General features: G+C 36.9%; 1 protein-coding gene and 1 pseudogene across 1 annotated transcript; both read right to left on the minus strand.

Moving 5' to 3' along the window:
- Positions 1-4557: 4557 nt before the first annotated feature.
- Positions 4558-19771, minus strand: CRISP2 (cysteine rich secretory protein 2). Its single transcript, XM_053913994.2, has 8 exons — positions 19666-19771; positions 15315-15392; positions 14047-14163; positions 12966-13053; positions 9442-9587; positions 8921-9018; positions 6945-7033; positions 4558-4888 (listed from the first exon to the last, which is right to left on the minus strand). The coding sequence occupies exons 2-8, from the start codon at positions 15381-15383 to the stop codon at positions 4761-4763; spliced, it is 735 nt and encodes a 244-aa protein (XP_053769969.1). The 5' UTR covers positions 15384-15392; positions 19666-19771; the 3' UTR covers positions 4558-4760.
- On the minus strand, positions 18451-19155 carry LOC112302260 (protein FAM177A1 pseudogene; annotated as a pseudogene).
- Positions 19772-20864: the final 1093 nt, after the last annotated feature.

Here is a 20864-nt window from a genome sequence, read left to right on the forward strand (position 1 = left end):
CAAAAAAATTTTTGCCATTCTAAATGTTTATTATATTGTCCACGATTTATATAGTCATGTGTTTCTAGTTTATCATATAAATAATTAATTTAATAAATAAATATTCTATCCCTTAAAAAATTTTTAAATAACTTATTGAACTTAATTTTATGCCTTTCGGAAATTTTTACTTTAATAATTTTACTAAATCAGGAAAAAATATTTTACACACTGATATATTTTGCTGTTTTGCACATTTGATCTAATTTTGTACTTGTTATGTTCTCACTGTATGCCTACATATTCTATTAATTTCTACAAAATTCATACGTATAACAAAATTTAACCTTCACCTTCCCTCCTTAATTCTAGATGACCTCAGTTTTAGTATGTGGTACCCAATGATGTGAGGTGCCTTGAGCTTGCATATAGTATGTGCATCCTCAGGTGAAGTTACATTGCCCAGAACTGCTTCTTATACCTCCAAACAGAAGATGATTGTTTAAGCAACAAACCTAGCCCTGGCCTGGTGGCTCAGTTGGTTGGAGCATTGTCCCATATGCCAAAAGGTTGCAGGTTCAATCCCCAGTCAGGACCCATACTTAGGTTGCAAGTTCAATCCCTGGTTGGGGTGCATATGGGAGGTAACTGATTGATGGATCTCTCTCACATCTATGTCTCTCCCCCCACCCATTTTCCTTTCTCTCTAAAATCAATGGACATATCCTTGGGTGAGGATTTAAAATAATAATAATGAAAAATAAATGGCCCACTTACTCTCTTCTTTCTGTTATATGCTCCTGCTTATTTTCTTTGGCACTTATATATACAATATCTTATTTGTCGGCCCATTCATTGGTATTAACTTATTCCACAATTATTTATTGAGACCCTCTTATGAGCAAAACTCTCTGCTGGGCACTGGAAATACAGCTGTGATGTGAACAAGTGAGTGAAGATTGCACTAGAATATGAACTTTCTGGATAAGGATAATGTGAACTCCTTGAAAAAAGCCTAGATCTGCCAGGCTGATTGGGAGTCTGGTGCTACAGGAGCTTCTCAGTGCCTCAGAAGCCAGCTGATGTTGGGGTGAGCTGGGATACAGGTTCACAGGAGATCACTGGAAGCCTGGTGCTACGGGAGCTGGCTGGTACCAGGGAGGGTCAGAGCTTGGGATAACAGGAGCCTGCCAGGAACCTGGAGCCAGATCAAATGCCTAGGATCTCTGGAAACCATGAGCCCTGGGTGAACTAGGGGCCTTGGTTTGCAGGAGCCCCTAGGGACCCCCGAGAACCCAGGAGTTGGCCTAGCACTTAGTAGGCTGGTTCTGGAGTCTGTGGTGAAGTCGGGTGCCTACTTCACTCTATGTCTCCACATAAGGGACTAGGCTGCCCAGGATCTGGGGACAGAAATGTGTGTAGAGTGAATCTATCCTTGCTACACTCTTCAATGTGTCTTTTCTTATTCCTATGCTTCACCCAGGTGCTATAATCTCTCACCTGAAATCTTTGGCTCCTGTGAAGGTATTTTGGTATATAGATTATTGTTCGAAATTATGTTTTGGGGTGCTAGAAATTCCTATACTGCCATTTTGCTGACATTACCCTGCAACACTATTTTAAGCTTATCATTAAATTTTACCAAATTCCTTATGCAATGGATATAATGATTATACTCATTTTATAAATAAGAAAGTTAAAGACCTCCTGTCACTATAGTTTGCTTTTAGTTTTATGTAAGTGGAATCATGTATATACACACTTTTATCTTCTTTTACTAAGTACTTTGAGATATATCAGTTGTTAGGAGTATCAATAGTTCATTCCTTTTATTTGCCAAGTAGTCGTCCATTACATGCATATACTGTAACTTGCTAATACAGTCACATGTGAATGAGCATTTGAATTGTTTCTAGGTTTTGGCTATTACAAATAAACCTTCCATGGATGCTTATGTACAAGCCCTTGAATGGACATATATTTTCCTTTGGGTATATAGAAATGGAAAGGCTGGATCGTATGATAGGTATATAACTTACTAAGAACCTGTAGACATGTTATCTTTATATAACAATATTTTATATTCCCAAGAGCAGTGTATGATGGATCCGGTTCTTCCACAACTTTACCAGCATGTTGTAGAGTCAGCCTTTTTTCACTGTAGTTATTCTAATACCTAGGTAGTGTATTTCCACAGCAGTTTTAATTTGCATTTCTACAATGACTACTACGAACATCTTTTCCTATTCTTATTTGCCGTCTGTACACATTCTGTGGTGAAGTCCCTGTTCGAGTCTCTCACCCATTTTTACTGGGTTGTTTTTAAAAAATCATTATTGAGCTTCGAGAGTCATCATATATTCCTGATACCAGTCTTTTTTTTTTTTTGGATAGATGCTGTGTAAATAATTTCTCACAGTCTATGACTTGCCCTTTTGTTCTCTTAGTGGTGTTTTAAAAGAACAGAACTTTTTTCATTTTGATTAAGCCCAATTTATCAATTTGTTCTTTTATATCATTCTAAGATTGTATATAAGAAATCTTTACTTAACCAGAATTCACAGAGATTTTTCTTTTATGATTTCTTCTAAATTTTTTCTAATTTTTTTTTTTGGTCTATGATAGGTTTGGGGTTATTTTTTGTGTTCAGTGCAAAATCTAAATCAAAGTTCATGTTTTAAATATATATCATTTTTTCCAGCACCATTTTCTGACAAGACTCTTCTTTCTCCATTGAGTTGCTTCTCCACCATTGTCAAATCAGCTGTCCATATACATGTGCATCTGTTTTCAGGTTGATAACTATGTCTATCATTTCTTCTGAGCATAAGAATAGTTTTACCACTCCTTTTACAATTAGATGCTTTTTGTTTGTCTTATCTAATTTAGTGGACAGGGCTACTACAATGCTTAATACAGATGAGAATGTATATCTTTGATTTTCCCCCCTATTTTTAGGGGGAAAACTTTCACTCTTTTAACATTAAGTATTGTATATGTGTTTATAGAAGAATATATTTGCTTATAGGTTTCCTTTGAGAACTTGAGAAACCTCCCTTCTTGGTTTGCTGAGAGTTTTATCTGACTAGATATCAGATTTTGTCAAATATCTGCTTTTCATCTATTAAGATGAAGACATGGTTTTTTGATTTAGTCTGTTTATATGGTGGCAACAAGTTAGATTTGAATATTAACTCAACCTTGCACCTGTAGAGGTAATCCAATGCTACTAGGGTATATTATCTTTATCTTATAATCCTGGATTAATTTGCTTAATTTTTGTTTGGAACTTTTCTATCCATGTTCATGACAGCTATAATTCTATAATTTTTTTTTGTATCCTATTTAATGTCTTTGGGTTTAGTAGTAGGATAATACTAGTCTCAAAGACTGAATTGAGAGTATTCCTTCATTCAATTTTCTGAAAGATATTGTGCATAATTTGTATTAATTCTTTTTTAAATAGTTGGTATAACTCTTCATGAAATGATCTGGGCCTGAAATGTTCTCTTATAGAAACATTAGAATTATAAGTTCAATTTTTTTAATGAAAGTAAGATAATTTATATGATCTATTTCATCTTGGAGGCATCAATATCTCATGCTAGTTCACCATTTGTCTGGCCAGACCTGACAGACATTTTTCTGACTACTATCCATACCTATTTCACTTAGTTTAGATTTTCAAAGTGTTTTTTTATTCATGAAATGGGTCTACTTTGTTGTTTTATTAATTATAAATTAAGTGAGGCAAAGACTTATAAATAATAAATCTCTAAAATATTTATTACTATTTTTTGGTCAGGTATTTTTTGTACATGTTGTCAGATAATAATGCCCTTTTTAAAATTTAAACATGATTACTGATTTTAGAGAGAGGAAGAGAAAGAGAAACATCAGTGTGAGAGAGAAACATCAATTGGTTACCTCCCATTCGTACCTTGACTGCAGCCTAGGTATTTGCCCTGACTGGGAATCGAACCCCCAACATTTTGGTGCACAAACCCACACTTCAACCAACTGAGCCACTCCAAACAGGGCAATACTCTCTTTTTAAAATTTATCAACTAAACCAATAGAGAGGATGTTAGAATGTCAAAAAGTAAAAAAAAAAAAAGTAATAATAGACTGATTCTTTTTTTGTTTTTAAAGTTTAACTTTATAGGCAAATATTTTGGAAATTTTATTCTATATAATCATTGATCTTGGCTAAGTCTAGCTGGAACAATTATGAATTTTATAAAATATTACACAAGAATCATATCTAAAAAAAAGATCACATCTATGTGTTTGCTTAGATATGTTCTTTATTCTAAAAACCAATTATTTTTGTTTAAAAAGGAGGCCATACAACAAAGGTAGATGTTACTCTTTGAATTCATTCTTTATACAATACATTAAAAATCATGTAGTAGGAATGACAATGATGTTACAGGTCTTTTTTTTAAGTTGTTTCAGGAAACGTGATTCTTTATTTTAGCCCAAAGCTCCAGTGACCTAAATCCTGTGGTTATAAAACTTTAAAAATCTTCAACCTGATTTAATTCATTAAGTTTAAAGTCCCAAGTTTATCTCAAAGTCCAAAGTTGCCGTTATAGATTATGCTGCTTTTGTAAATCAATGTATGAAAGAGCTTTCTGTGAAGATCCAAGAAAAAAAAGATGCATTACCGTTTGGAAACAAATTTGTAACTAACGTGCCTGCAGTTTCCCCTCCGGGATGTGTACATTACATGATGCCGTCCTTCTCCATTTCGTCTTGCACATTGTACAGTGAGTATTTCAGTAAATCTTGTTCTCACACTGGCAAGTGGCCTTGCACTTTTCCTTGAGCAATTCATGTTCACAGCCAGCTGTTTTCTTCAAGGAATCACAGTTACTAAGGAGATCTTCATACTGGCAACTATTGGCTGTAGGAAAAACAGATTAGTTACATTATCATTTTCCTTAGTGGCAGCAAAACAAGTTATACATTCAAAAAGCATAGGGAGCAGGGTTGGACAAATAAGTCAGCGTCTCTCACACTATGTGGGCTTTTAACTTCTTGAGGGTCATAATAAGGTGCTTTAGATGAGCTCACTGTTTAATCCATCATTTAAAATTTTGAACTTGGCAACATGTTTCTAAAATTAAGTGACCTACTTTTCTCTCTTTTCAAAGAAAATAAAATGAATATAAATAATTCTCTGTATACCTGCAGAGCCTAATATGGGAGCTACTAGCCATAGGTAGCTATTTCAACTAAGTTATTATAAATAAAATTAAAAAAATTATTTCCTTAATCAGTTCCATCCTTTTATACTATTGGACAGCACTGCTCTAGACTCCAATGCTTTTCTTTCTGGAGAAAGTGATTTTTGTAGGAAGATTAAGATGTAAAACAGTGATAATATGCCCCCTTTCCTTGTGGTATTTCTTCTTGAATGTTCCTGTGGGACCGCAAACTCAACAAATCCCAAACTAAACTCATCCTACTACCCACAAGGCTGATGTTTCTTGGCTTTTGTCTTCCTACATTCCTCCCACAATCTCAGGGAAATGGCTCTCTGACTACTCAATAATTTAGGCCAGGAACTGAATCCATCTGAGCTCCTTTTCCACTTCTGACGGACATTCAACCAGTACAGGTAACAAACACTGGCTATTCTTCTGGTCTCTCAGCCCTGTCCATTCTTCTTCATTTGTTTTGCCATTAACAGAGTAAAGACATCAACTTTTTTAAACCCATGTTTTTCAACAGTTTTCTAGCTGTTTTCCATCCAATTGTTTCTACATAATATTGCTAGCAAGTTTTTTATGAAATGTGATTCTGACCTTGTCACTCTTTGGATAAAATCTTTCAGTTAAGTACTTATTGCTAATAGGATAATTCCAAACTCTAAAGCAAATAGCATTAAGTCAAGATATAAAGATTCAACTTTTTTTTCTTTATTTGATTTATATCTTTGATATCATCAATATTCTGAATTATATCTATATAATTCAGTCAGAAAGAATGCTAACTAAAAGTGAATGCATTTGAAAGGTAAAATTGTCAATGAATAAGTTAAATCTATTGTTTATAATTTTAATGAAAGTATCCCCACTATAAAAGGCCAACACTCTTTTTACTTCTATTTATGACAACTTCAGAAATGATATGTGACATTTTATTCTCTCCTTTTGCAACAATGTGTTTGTGGGTTCTATGAACCAATATTGTATGTGGACTGGATTTTGTCATTAAGAAGTGCACAAAACTAATTTAGGGCCAGTGACCATTTATTAAGTCAAACACTATGATTCCTATTATACTAGAAAAATGCGGTAATCAGCATGATGAACACATTACCACAGAAGAAACAATATTTGCCCTGGCTGGTGGGTTGCGTACCAGCCTGTAACCCTAAAGGTCACGGTTCAATTCCCCGGCCAGGAACATGTGTGGGCTGTGGGCGGCCAGGTCCCCAGTAGGGGGCAGGTGAGAGGCAACCACACATTGATGTTTCTCTCCCTCTCTTTCTCCCTCCCTTCCCCTCTCTCTACAAATAAATAAATAAAATCTCTTAAAAAAAAAAGAAACTTAATATTTGGTGTCCCTGTCTAGACTGAGCCATAACATCATCTCACATCCATAGATTTATACATTTTCATTCTTTCAAAATACCACCTTTAGTGTAATGATACTTCAATAAATTGAGCTAGTTACTGGAAACATGTACAGTTAATGAGCTCTGCATAGCCACAAAAGTCATTGATGACAGATGTTTCATTATGTTAGATATGGTAATATTCTTTCCATTACAAAAATATGTAGGTTAGTAAAGTGTATAAAATGTTTACTTGTACATCCTGTTGAGGAATCTTTCTGTCTTTTGCATAAAGACATTATATAAATTGGTAACTTTGTAAGATTTCTTAATCCATACAAAGAAAATAAAATATGAACTTTTTATTATAATAGCAGGTTAATGACTTTAAACTTACTGCATAGTCCATTGTCACAGTTACCAGGGCAACTGGCACAGGGCGTTCCTTGTTGGTAAGGGGTGTTCTTTTTACTTATGTTATTACCACTGAAATTTAAAATACATAATGTCAAATATTTTTCACTTTGCTATTTAGTTTATACTCCAAGGGTAGCATCAGTCATAAAATACACAATTATTAAATAGATTTAGATATGTTAACAAAAGTGAAAAAATATAATTCCCAGTGTGTAATTCAGATAAACTCCAATTTAAGAAAATGCTTCACATGCTGACCCATCTCCTTGACCATTAGTCTGCAGGATGGACAACCAAATTGGGATGACTTACAATCTGAACTTTTCAGAGTATAGTTTAATACTCTCTTCATCTCCCTGCAGACTTGATCAAATGGGTGAGGCAGTGCAGCCGCTGTGCTGGTGGGGGAAGAACATCTCTCCTAGATGGTCAGGAGAAACTCCTGGGGGGGGGTTGCAGTATGAAAAAGAATGCTCACTGCCGCAATACCATTCATGTGATATAAATCCATCATTTTTCTCACGTGAATTAGGGACAGTAAAGCTCAAGTATATGCATTTTTTGACTTCTGCACAGGGGAGATGGTATTTAAGTAGTGGTGTTTGTGTTTGTGAGGAGGGGAGAGTTGGGGAAATGTGTGAGTTTCTAAAGGCTGTGTGTGAGAGATTTTTATGTTTACCACAAAAGTAACACTCGTTTTTAAAAGTTTTTATAAACATCAATATTCAAGGTGTAGTCACCTTACAGAGACTAACTTGTAACTCCCTGATGATCATTATCCCATTGGCCAGGTCCTAATCTCCATAGTGTCAAATGGGCCAAGGGCCCAAGGCAATGCACTTGAATCTCAGTCTCCCTGCACAGAGTAGAACTACGTGTGTGGGAGCCCTTGGAAAGTTGTAAAAGAGACATAAAAGTGTTCTGGAAGTTCTCTCACCTCTGCTTTCCTTTGTTATTCACTCCACCCCTCACTTCAGATGCCTGGCTCCAGATACCTTCCCTCTCACAGTCAGGCAGTGAGTTTGAATGCATTATCCTGGGACTTTTCATTTCTATTTTGTAAGACTTAATAGGTGCTTGTGGGCAAATGGCCCTGGAGGCCACACTTCTCCAGCAGGAGGTCCACATCCCCAGGTTGTCTACAATCTCAAAATAAATCTTATGGGAAATTTGGTTTTGGGGCTCCTGCTGCCTCTAGTCATAAGGAATTGCAAACATTAAAAGAAATCAGGGCTAACAGATATGTGGAAATTAGGTCTTCAAAGTATCCATAGGAATTTTTGCAGATGACCTCAAACATATTGCTTGATGAAACAGTGAGTTTCCTGCTATAAATCAAGACAGTGTGGGATGGTTTGTTGTGAACATGTTTTGTGTGTGTGTGTGAAACCTGCTGAGAAACAGACTTACAATGGTAACTTTTTCTGGACTCTGAAATACATTAAAGATTTCTTAGAAAACCTTTGCAACTCAAAACAATAAATCATCTTTAATGGTAAAAATGTGAGTGGTTTTTCGATAAACACAAGTGGAAACATTTTAGCAGAGAAGGCAGAAATCACAATTTGTGATCCCTGCCCTATCACCCCTTGCTTAATCATTGAGTTTCTACCCTCTTAGAATGTGAAATTAATAAGAACTGATGGTACCAAATATAGAGAAATGCACATTCCACATACTAATGGAATAACCTTGAGGCCTATGGAAAGGCAGTTGAGAGAAAAGACATCATTTTATAATTGAGGAAAGAGAGCTTCAGATTTTATACTTGGACCTGAGAACTTGGTCTCTTCTTTGATAAGTTGAATGTATCTCACCTTAAAAAACCATTTCCAAAGATTTATTCCTACCATTCACTGGAATATATTTGCATTCAGGTTTATTTAATGTACAAGAATTTAAAAATATTAAATTGCAGATGGAATTATTGACTTCAACTCTAAAGTGTATACTCACGCAGGACAATATTGGCAGACATAGTAGTATTTTAGACTGTCCTGATTGGGACAATAGGCAACTCCACATCCAACACGGTAAGATGAGTACCAAACCAACTGCAAAAAACCATAAAGGAGTATATAAAAAATGCAGTAAAAAAGAGAAAATATTAAAGAACAAATACCAAATAAAAGTTTGAAAAATATTACTGCTATAGTTTATAACCATGTATTTTATAGAAATATTTAAATTATTGTAACAAAATCACAAACTTTTAAAATATTAATTTTTTATGTAAATTCACTGCTTTATTCGTATCTCATGTTGGAGAAATATAGAGTGCACTTCCCGACCAAGAGTTGTGCAGGTCATGGGGAAAAAAATGATAGCTCTAGATGAAGTGCCAGCCCAGTGCTGGGACTATATTGTACCTATTTAGGCTCGTTCCCCCAAAATAAACACTGGGGATAGTCATACATTAGAGAAGCTTTCTACATTAGAGCATTTGTGGCAGAAGTATTTTCATTTGCTCCCTTTACCTGGGTATAATGTCCAACAACTGCACTGGGACTCTTTGGTCCTACACCATAGACAAATTTCTGGCTCTCATCATACCAGTTTTGGATCGCAGTGGACCAGGCAGTAGGGTCACTTGACATATAGAGATTCTCACCACATTTTGTACCTGTGAAGGAACAAATCATGAAGAGAGTGCTTTAGCTGCAGTGGCAAAAGAGATCCACTATATGAACACCAGGGTGTTGCCTTCTAGGTGCCCATACTTGCTAATGTTGACAAAAATGAATACAGAAAAAAGATGGTTCAATTCCTTATCAGCAAGAATGCTGCGTAGAACACAGGTCTGCATATCACAATGAGGCTGGCCTCAACATACAAAACTTGAATAGGTTGAGAGGACCTTATTCTTCTTTCCTTGCTCTGGATTGTCAAAGATGCATTCTTTTTCATGCTAAATTCTTCACGTGTGTAGTGCCTCATGTAATATTAGCATTGTATTATCAGCTTGCAAAAGGCAACAACCAACTTTAATCTTTCTTTCCTCCTTGTGACCACCCTTTCCAGACATTTTTCACATATATACAGAACCTTAAATAAATATTTATGATTATGATTTTGCATCAGCTTTGGAGGAAAAAGCTCTATAGGCAGTCTTAAGACCCCAAAACAAAAAGCAACTGACAGTGGGAGGATTGGCAGTTTTCAAAACTTTGGATCTTCTCTTATCAATAAATAAGAATGTCACAAGGTCAAGTCCCCCTCAGAGAGTAAGGCAAGAAGGACCTTGCACAGGATGACATCAGCAAGACTGGTGAAGTAGGAAGCCTGGACTTTCTTGCCTTCAACACACCGATCCAACAACAGTTAATGAACAAATTGCCCTTGTGAGAATGCCAAAGCTAATTGAAAGGCTCCTATACATAGCAGAATATGAAGCCAGACTCACTGAAGCCTGTAGGGAGATTGGAATGGAACACTTGCTAGAAGCTCTACTCTCAGCACAGGAAGAGACTCTCCCAGCTTCCAGCTTCTCCCAGGGGAGGCAATGATTTGGTTTATGTGTCCCACATCCCAGCTTTTCCAAGCGGACTCCCCACAGGGCTGGCTTCTGTTTTGGTGGTCTTGGAGCCCTGAGTGTCAGGCACAGGCTAGTCATGAAGGATAATAACTATGGTGGTTTGGGCTGGGAGACACCATAATTGTCTCTTTGGCTCAGCACAGAGCAAGAAAATAAAAAATCTTCACTCTCAGCTTCCCCTGTGCGAGGCAAAGTGTTGATCAGTGCATTTAATGTTCCAATTTGGCCAAGGCTACCCAAACAACTGGCATCTGTCTTGCCATCCTTGATGTTTGATGGGGTTGGCACAGTCTTTCCCTCTGGGGAAGAAGAGAGAAGGTGATTTGGTTTGGTAGATGCCATAGATCCTCTTCCTAGTTCAGCACATGGCAAGCAGACAAAAACCACAGCTGCTTCCTTCTCCCCAGAGGCAAAAAAGGGTTGGTCTGGACATCCAATGTCTCCAATTTTCAGAGCCTGCCCAAAGGACTGCCTTGGAAATGCTAACAAGACCTGGCAGAATCTAGCTGCCCAGGGCTATTGAAAACAAAGGCAGGGGTTTGGCTGGCAGTAGCCACAGTTTCCCTTTCTGGTCCAGCACAAAATGAACAGGCAAAAAATCTCAGCTCCTAGCCTCTCCCTGGGGAGGGACAGAATCAAATGGAATGTCCAAGGACCTATCATTTCTGGGAGCTGCCTGAGAAACTAAGGATCTTTTCTCAGACTGACCACAATGGACTAGAATAGATTTCTTCAAAGGCGATGCAAAAGTGGCCAAACAGGTGCATGAAAGTGTGCTCAACACCACTAATCATCAGAGAAATGCAAATCAAATCCACAATGAGATATTACCTTACTCCTACCAGAATGTCTATTGTTTTTAAAGACAAGTGACGGTGACGGTCAAAGTGATGTTCATTGCAGCACTCTTCACCATAGCCAAGGTGTGGAAACAACCAAGTGTCCACTGACGGATAAATGCATAGAGAAAATGTAGTACACACGTGTGTGCGTGTGTGTGTGTATAAAATGGGACACTACTCATCCTTTAAAAAGGAGAACATTCTGCAATATGCGACAACACGGATGAACGTGAGGACAAGTGAAATGAGCCACAGAAAGATGACTACTAAATTACTTCACTTATATGAAATGGCTAAAATACTCAAACTGACAGAGTCAAAGAGTGGAATGGTGGTTGTGGGGCTGGTAGGAGGGGGAAGTGGGGAGTTACTAATCCACGGGCATGAAGCTCGAGCTATGAATGATGAATGTGCTCTACAGGTCCGCTGTACAGCATTGTACCTACAGCCAACAATTGTGTGTTGTACACTTAAAATTGCTTAAAGGGTAGATCTCAGGTTAATTGTTCTCACATAATAAAATTAGTTAGAAAAATAAAGAAGTTTCTTGCAGAAACTTTTCCCTATCTTTTCAAGTCCTCGTTTAATGTTTATAGTTTGGTGGCTAGAAATTTAATCTCTACATGCTGCTTAAATATAAAGTATTCTTGGATGTCTTCCTCACTAGTGGAGGAGAGAAATTAAGACTCTAAACGTAGACTTGGACCTTTAAGACCATTTGGTTTTCAATCTTCTACTGAATACAGTTATCTCCCCTCATAATTTCATTATAGTGTCAGCAACAAAAATTAAACAATAACAGTTCTATTGAAATTACAAGTAAATTATTCACTACTTTCAAACTGGGCTTGCCTATACGTAATGATATCATGCTTGATAATGCTTGATAATGTAAATAAATATTGCATGTAAGGTTTATGCATACAAGTGTTTTTCCTTTCAGTATTTTTATCCTTTATAAGATACGTCTTATGTGTTTTTTGAATCTAATATATTACAGTATGGATTATAGGCACAAAGTCATATAAAATACTTGACTTTCTGCTATCAAAAAATATTAAAATTAATTTAAAATATTAAATTATTCAACATATCCAAAATACTTATACTAATTTTAAAAAGCTTAGTATTTTTAAAGAAAAAAATCAGGAAGAATTCCACATAGTTCAGTATATTTTGTGAATACAAAATCAATAGATTTCAGAGCACCAAATGGCTACACAATATCATAAAAGGGCAGTGGATTAGAAACCCGAGAGCCTGGTGAAGTTTCCAATATATGTCACTACTTCAGGCTGTGTTCTTAGGTAAGTCATTCCTGTCCAGTCCTAGTTTTCTAATCTTTAAAATTTGAAAAATGGTGATACATGACCTATTTATTCATGAGTTGGTTGAAAGGAACAAATGACTGAGAAATCATTGGCATAACATGAACCATCTATAAGCACAAAATGGTACTTATCATATTTCTCTATATACAGATACTTTGACTTCAAAAAGACAAATAGAAGCAACATTTATTCACAGTCTTAATGCAAGACCCTGGTATGGTCTATTCTATTTTATTTGTCCACTGTTATTTTATTTCTTCATTTATTTAACATATGGCTACTAATGTACATACTGGTTTTTCGGTCCTCCGCATTACTGTGTTCTAAAGTGCACTTGTTTGCCCATTTTTGGGCATTTGCTGTTGCTTCTGTGCTCCATTCCTAAGCGTCATAAGAAAAAGAATACACTTAAGTATTCAAGTTCAATAAAGCATATGCATTATAATCTGATTGCTAGATTAACTTGTACTACCTCAATGGTTCTGCAGAGCCGTGGCCAGTGTGGCTCGGTTGGTTGGAGCATCGCACCATAAGCAGAGAGGTTGTGGGTTTGCTCCCTGGGCAGGGTGTGTGTGTAGAAGAGGCAACCAATCAATGTTTCTCTTTCACTTTCTCTCCCTTTCCCTCTCTCTAAAATCAGTAAGCATGTCCTCCCAGGAGGATTAAAAACAAAATAAAACAAAACAAAAAAAAAACCTTCTGTAGATGTATAATCTATTTGTCACTGCTCTTAAAATACCCTTTGTTTGGTGTGTCTGTATCTGCCACACTGCCAGTCTCCCACAAGAACAGTCTATAGGTAACGCAACAGACAAAAGTCTCACACAATAATATCTGATTGTGTGATCATATCACACAGCAGCCACACTCAGGATTTTTCTTGATGGTGCTATTCTCAGTACTGACCAACATGTAAAATATAATTACAATTATATTTCAATAGTAGTAATAAGATGGCCTAGATTATTCCCAACACCATTTGTAGTCCATTGGTTTCATACAGGAGATATTTAGCTTTCAGGGACTATGCTTTAGAAAGCGGACTATTTACCCGAAATGACACTGATCTTGAAAGAAACAGGATTTATTTTAAACTAGGAAAAACAGCAAAGAAAAAAAGTAATAGCCTCACATTTAATTTCCGAAGATTTGACTTCTAATTTGCCTTCCAGTCTTTATAGCCCAACCTTGATTAGTTATTTAACTATTATAAAATAAAATTAAGAATTTCTTTCGAATAACACAGCTCAAATGAAATAGTGAAAGAGAAGCAGAGTGTTGTAAGCCACAAAGTTGGTAACAAATGCCAGTTACTAGCTTCCTGCTCTCACCACCACTTGTCCCTACCGCTTTCCTGATATTACTGCCTCTTACCATCTTTAGCATGTTGCTGGCAGGTGGGGAGACTGATTTCCTTAGTTCATTGTGTTTATTTACAATCTCTCTTTGTACTTGCAGTTGAGAGGTTAACAAAGAAGAAAAGGCTGGATCCTAAAGGGAAATAAAATTAGAATTAAACAAATTTTTTTTGAATTTTTTTAACATATAATACTGAATAATTAATTCAAGGAAGCAAGGATCACTTTAAAAAGTGTTCAGTTTGAACCATATTAGTTGTAGAGCATTGCCAATGAATCTTAGCTAAAGCTAGAACAAACAGCAAAGGAGGAATTTGAAGCTTTCAAAATGAAAATGTAATTCATGGTATGACACATTTTTTAAATCCTTTAAGGCCAAAAATGCCCATTTCTAGTTTCAAGGGAACTCAATATGATATATGAGTGATAATATTTTAAATCACAAAGGTGCACAATAGGAACATTAAGACATAGTCATTTAGATTTGATGAGGCTGCAGCAGGGGGAATAAGGGTGGGGCTCAAGGTTCATCCCAACTTTGAGGGAAATGTGACCTGACACGGTATCTGTATTTAGAGACAGAATGTATGTAGAATATTTTAGGGAAAGAATGTTTAGGCTCCATGGAAGTGCATTCAAAATTCTAGAAAATTCATTCTACCTATTGTGGTCAGATTATATGAAGTCAGTCAAAAGACAACTTTGCAGTATTAAACAATCTCTAAGGCATCTGGAGGAAGCAAAGCCACCCAATTAATGGACTATTGCTGACTTGTTTATTTTATTAACACAAGTGTAATTAAAGTATTAAATCAGGTGTCACCATTTTGGGGTTCGTCTTTGTGTGGGGGCACGTGGGGGCCTGAGTCTGAAGGTAGAGAGAATATGGGCATTGTTCCACGAGGGTTACACAGTCGAATGGCCTAAATTTACAATGATCTAAAATATTATTTCATCATGTTCTCGATGTAAAAACAATGTGATATTTTCCTCTTCTTTTTTTTGGTACTAAATCTCTGAAATTCGGTGTGTGTATTACACCCACAGTACACCTTATTTTGGACAAGCCATGTTTCAACTGTTCAACAGCCACATGGGACAGTAGCTACTGCACTGCTCAGCCTGAGACTTTCATCTGGACGATGACGCTAAGTGCTCTGAGCAGCCAGTGAGTGAGTGCTCTGTGATGGGCCAGACCCTCTTGCCCTTTGCCACTCTCCGAGCGCCTTGCCATCCCACAAAGTTGCTTGAATAGCTCTGGGAAGATTTCCCACTCTAAGTTACCTTTTTTTCTGCAGGTAAAGACGGAAGCAGCACAGCAGCCAGAAACACCACAACTGGGAATAAAGCCATTGCTGGGAACTAAGTCAAAGAGAAAAAAGGTCTGCATTGAACATTAATCCATGGACTAAGAGGGGAAAATCAATATAATGACCATGGTCATCTCAAAGCAACTGTGATTTCCAAATCCATAATGTAACCAGAAAAGTTTGTCATAGGGCGCCTGTAGAATCATAGTGGAACCAACCTTGTCTCCAATAGGGACAATAAAATATAAACTGAAGAATATGACTGATGCTCTTGAAATATATATCATACAGATTGTCATCCTTCTATATTACTCTATTAAAGATACTTTTCGTTAAATTGTTTCAAAGTCATACACACGGGAATTATTTATATTATCTCTTTTAGAATGAAATGTAAAGAATTCATTGAGGTTTCATTTTGATAGACTAAGTAAGAGAGTAAAATTTACTTGAGATCATTTCTCAATAAAATGTAAACATAAAGTTATGAAAAACATGGATGGATTAAATATACCATTTTACCAATGGCAAAATAAAAATGATTGACAAATAAAATGTTCACATTAAAATAAATAAGTTATCACTTATACTTGGTTCTCAAAGCAAGATGAAGTACCTTCTTTATCTGACAGAAGAGAGAAGGTGAAGAGAAGGTTAACACACAATATGTATTATACCTATCTTTATTTTAGCACATTCTGGTTGTGCTAGTAAATCTAAGTCAAAAAGTTTGGGAACAGAATTTTTTACACTAATGGCTTCAAATTTCATTGCCAGTTGTCTGACATTGTTTTTTGACATCATTTGGTTTCCATGTAGCTTTAATCTGAATAAGTAAAGTATTCCCTTCTTCCCTAACTAGCCGTCTCTTCTCAGGCACACTAAAATTTGGAAGCTGCCTTTTGGTCTAGTACTTTTATAATAACTGTTCAAGACAGGTTAATCACTGCAGAGGTAACCAGGATCCTACCTTGCAGCTGAACTCGTGTGGCACAGCTTTCTGTGACATTTATTTCTTAGTTAACAAGTTTCTATGTTTAATTGGTGAAGAACATAGCTTTTAAAAACATTAGTGCGGAGAAACCCTCTTGGAGATTCAATTTTCGCTTCTGTAAAATATGGATTGTCTTAACATAGATTTGCTTTGAAAACTAAAAGGCATAATATACATAGAGCACCTAATACAATGTCTGGCATAGAATACTCAGTAAATGGAAATTATCAATATTTTCATTATTATCCTTTACAATGAGTGCTCATTTTCTGAGCTGGTAAGATCTTCCATAAATGCACATTATTTGATTAAGACACCGATTTATTTTAGAAGTGTTTATAAGACCTATGTCTATATTATTTTATTTTATTTTTTGCATTTGTGGGAAATTTTATAGTTTGCATAAATTAAAATATAAAAGTTTAAGGCCCAGTTTATAACTACATAAACATTACAAATGGGCCACTGTTGGGCAAGTAAATAAAATGAAATTAAAGAAACGTAAAGTCTTCATAAATCTTTTTTTACTACAATCAGAAAATTCCCTAGTTTTCTTTTAGTAGCTCTAGGTACTGAGAGAAGATTCAGATGACCTGCAAGCCTTCACTAGATAACTAACACCTGAGTTGGAGGTACTATCTCAAATGAAGGTAAAAACAAATTCGAGGGAAGACTTGAGGTTTGCATGTTGTAGAGCTGTTGTAAACCATAACTTACAGTGACATTAATGACATAATCTGATGATAAATCCTTTAAGGAGTAAATTATGGAGAGTTTACACCCATAACCAAAAGATTACATCACATGTCACGAATCACCCTACTATGAGTCTATGTAACCAAGGATTCCTAATGAAGAATTATCTTTCGTAAATCCTTCAAAGTCCAGTTAATTGGTAGCAGAGTTCCATAATAGGCCCACGGTATCTATGTTGTCAGTTTCTTGTATTTTATAGATACATTTAAGATAGAAAGTTTAATGCTGTGTAGATGGCTATTAACAACTATTCATTTCCAAAAACTCCCTGCATTTGTGAATGGGCTTTTAAGAGCAGCGTTATCTGAAATACGCCACATGTTCTTCCTCACCCATATTTAGCTATGAATCAAAGTCATACAGCTACCTCATAAGATTCTGAACACATATTTAGAAATGTTTTCAAAATTAGTTTCATACTATACTTTCGTAAGCCTGGCTAATAACACAGTGAGTAGAGAGAAGGACAACCTGGGTCAGGTAAACTGTCTACTTTACTGTTCTTACTTTGAAATGGTGAATGACAAGTACCTTCATTATGCTACCATTGCACCTTGCACAATATTTAATTAACAGTGAGCCTCTGAAGGATTAAGTCATCACCTGTCCCCCTACTCTATCCCCGGCCCTGCAACTACTTGGCCCATAACCAGGATGCCATGTGGATAATCACTTGAAAACAAATACATTAATACATTCATTCAATAACTAGTATTTTTAACATTATGTTCAAAGTTAGTTATTTAATTTGAATAACTACTGAAGAGAATACAAGATTAAGTAACCTGTATTAAAAAAAGGAATCCCATCTTAAAAGTTGGTGTTGTGAACTCCATTACCTTTTCCATATAATAAAGCTATTTCAAGGAAAGAAAATTCAAAGTGTTTTTAACTTTCTCCTTTTATTGCACACTCAGTGAACCATCCTATAAAATTAATGGCTAGATATGTAAACATAAAGACATAGTATAAAAACATACAGGGGAAAAATCCTCATTTTCATCTGAGATTCGGAATATCAACTTCAATTAGCCTTAATCAGCCACTTCCCTCCTTTTTTCTTACAAACACAAATAACAGACAAGCTTGATAATGTAACTCTTTTTAATTGGAAGTTAGGGCTGTAAAATATCCTTAACATTTTTACAAAGATCATTTTAAAACCAAAGAACTAATTTGACACACAGTAATAGCATAACACAAACATCCAAAATTCAGATCTGACTTTTGTTGGATAGAGCCTAAAATAAAGAAACATTTCCCCCTTTTGGGATAACATATTAAGTCCCACTGAATAGAGAATGTGAACATTCCTTGTACAAAACCCCCTTAGAGTTTGCGGTTTGAGAGTCACTGAGCTCTATGGTGGGACAGAGGCTGTATTTGGTTTGCTTTCTGTAATTACTTCATGATCTTCCTCCATTTCAAAATTGAGATTCACAAATGAACTGGATATCACTGTTTCTGGTTGATCTGTTTGAACAATGGAATCAGCCTGGAGCTTATTCTGTTGGTATGGTTTTTCTACTTCTTCAGATATCCTGTCTTCTTCCTTTTCCTCCTCCTTCTTCATCCGGTAACACTCATCAATGGCATATTGGTGTCTTGGGTTGCTCATGCCAAAAACAGATGCAATCTTCTTTCCACGAAAGTCACACACCGAGACGGTTGATGTGGCAGCACGGTGCATGTGAAAGCACAAATAGGGGCCCCAGGGGAGCTTTTTCGGATCAACAGTAGGCAAACCGTCTTTCTTTTCCAGGCCATCAATGTTGTCTTCGTCTGTGCTATATTCTTCCATTGTTTCACCACTGACGAAGTGGATGACTCTCCTTGGGACTTTTTTCTCTGTCCCGGTCACTCCCAGCTCTCCATTTTCAAAGCCTCTTTCCTCACTCTTTTGCCATGCCACATCCCTGAATGCCTGCATGGCAGCAGCTTCCAAGACTGTGACCCCTTCTCCTCCTTCCGAAGAGCTCACCGGCTCTGGGTCCATCTTTGTCTCCACCACAGGGCTGCTGGTACTGGCTAAATAGAATGTAACAGCTGATAAGCCAACTTCCATCCTCCACCTCCCCGCCCAGCCATGGACAGAGCACACAGTTTGGAAGTGGGACTCACCCATAACCAAGACTTGTGTTTATAATTCCAAGTGTCATAGAAAAAAATCAGTATGTTCTAATCAAAGATGCTAACATGTAAGACCCAGTTCTAATGGAGATGTCCTTGTTAACTTTAGGAAAACGACCTAACACTTGGCTGTTGTACCCTCATCAGCTCATGGAAAGACATACACGAGCCTGAAGATATTATGAGGCTCAATCATTCAATAGGTTTGCTTAGATGACCCATGATTCCCATCATTCAATAGATCATAATGCCACATACCCCTTCCTGGCCCTCTCCCCACACCTAACTCACCCAACCTATAATCATCTCTGTTGCATCAATGAAAGCAATGACATTTTCAGTGAGAGTGTACTTACAGGAAAACAGGATCATATTTTATCCCTTCAAACCCATATTCATAGACAATTGAAAAGGTTGGCTGACATTTTCCCCCCTCATTACTTACTAATAGAAAAGTTCTGTGCCCTTTGATGTAGGTGTTTTAAAACCAGGATCTGATGGTTCTGCTAGGGGGTCTACAGGAGGAGCATGGTGTATGGTTCCACAACCCTGCAACAGGCAATAAGAGGAGGTTTAAAATAAAGATGTGAAGAATAGGTATAACCAAATAATCTCTGTTGCAAACTTCAAACTTGACACAACCGTTTAGTGTTGTTCTCTAACACTTTACTGTATTAATTTGATGTCACCATTAAGACCATAATTGCCTTCTGAAATCAGATTGTTTTGATGTCCTGGTATTTCATTTGAATACTAACAAAAGGATTGTGTTGGTTGACTTCCTTGGAATACCACAGCGTATTTTCAAGATTCCCAACTCCTTATCTAGGCCTCTAACACACATACTCTTTAGAAGGTAAATTCGGTAAGTAGTCACTCACATAGTGAGCATTTAAAACACAGATTTGAGGTCATGCCTTTCTTTCTCTTCATGTCTTTTTCTGGAAGAGAGTAGATGACATAAAGTTCGGAAGATTCAAGTCACAATTGAAAGCATTCACAACATAAGGAGCTAAAGTTCTCAATTTGACACTGTGAAAGGCCAGATTTAGAAATGACTCCAGGCTTTTGCCATGACTCAGAGCTTTTCCTGTGATTTATCTTTTAAGATAGGTAAAGAGTTTCTACAGGATAAACATAAAGAGGAACGCCGGAAGTCTTTGCTGGATGGGCACTAATCAACACAAGGAAACACTCTACCCTTGCACCAATTCAGACAACAACGTGCACCACGGAGCCAGAATAAGCACGAAGGATCAGAAGACCCCTCACCAACCTCACAGACCTTTCCCTCCTCTGTCTTTACTCAACCTCCCAACCCTGGTCATTTCCAGTTTCCCAGTCTGCTGTATTTCCTACCTAGGCTCCCGCGCCCAGATCTTCTTGCCTCGGGCGGAGCCACAAACAGGCTGCAGCTGGCCCCTCCTACAGCGGGTTAAAATACCCAGCCAGCCACGTGTGTGCACAACGTCACAAGGCTTTGTGCCTTCAGCGTGACGTCAGCCGCCAACCGAGTTCTTCCTGCAGCTTACCCAGCTCCCTCAAGGGATGCACCGGGGAATATCCCACCCACTCTCCCTTGTAAAGAGCAGAGTTCTGCTTTTTCTCTCATTACCATTAGTTAATGAGGAAGATATGTGTCTA

This window comes from Desmodus rotundus, chromosome 11, assembly GCF_022682495.2.
Source record: "Desmodus rotundus isolate HL8 chromosome 11, HLdesRot8A.1, whole genome shotgun sequence".
Taxonomy (NCBI): domain Eukaryota; kingdom Metazoa; phylum Chordata; class Mammalia; order Chiroptera; family Phyllostomidae; genus Desmodus; species Desmodus rotundus.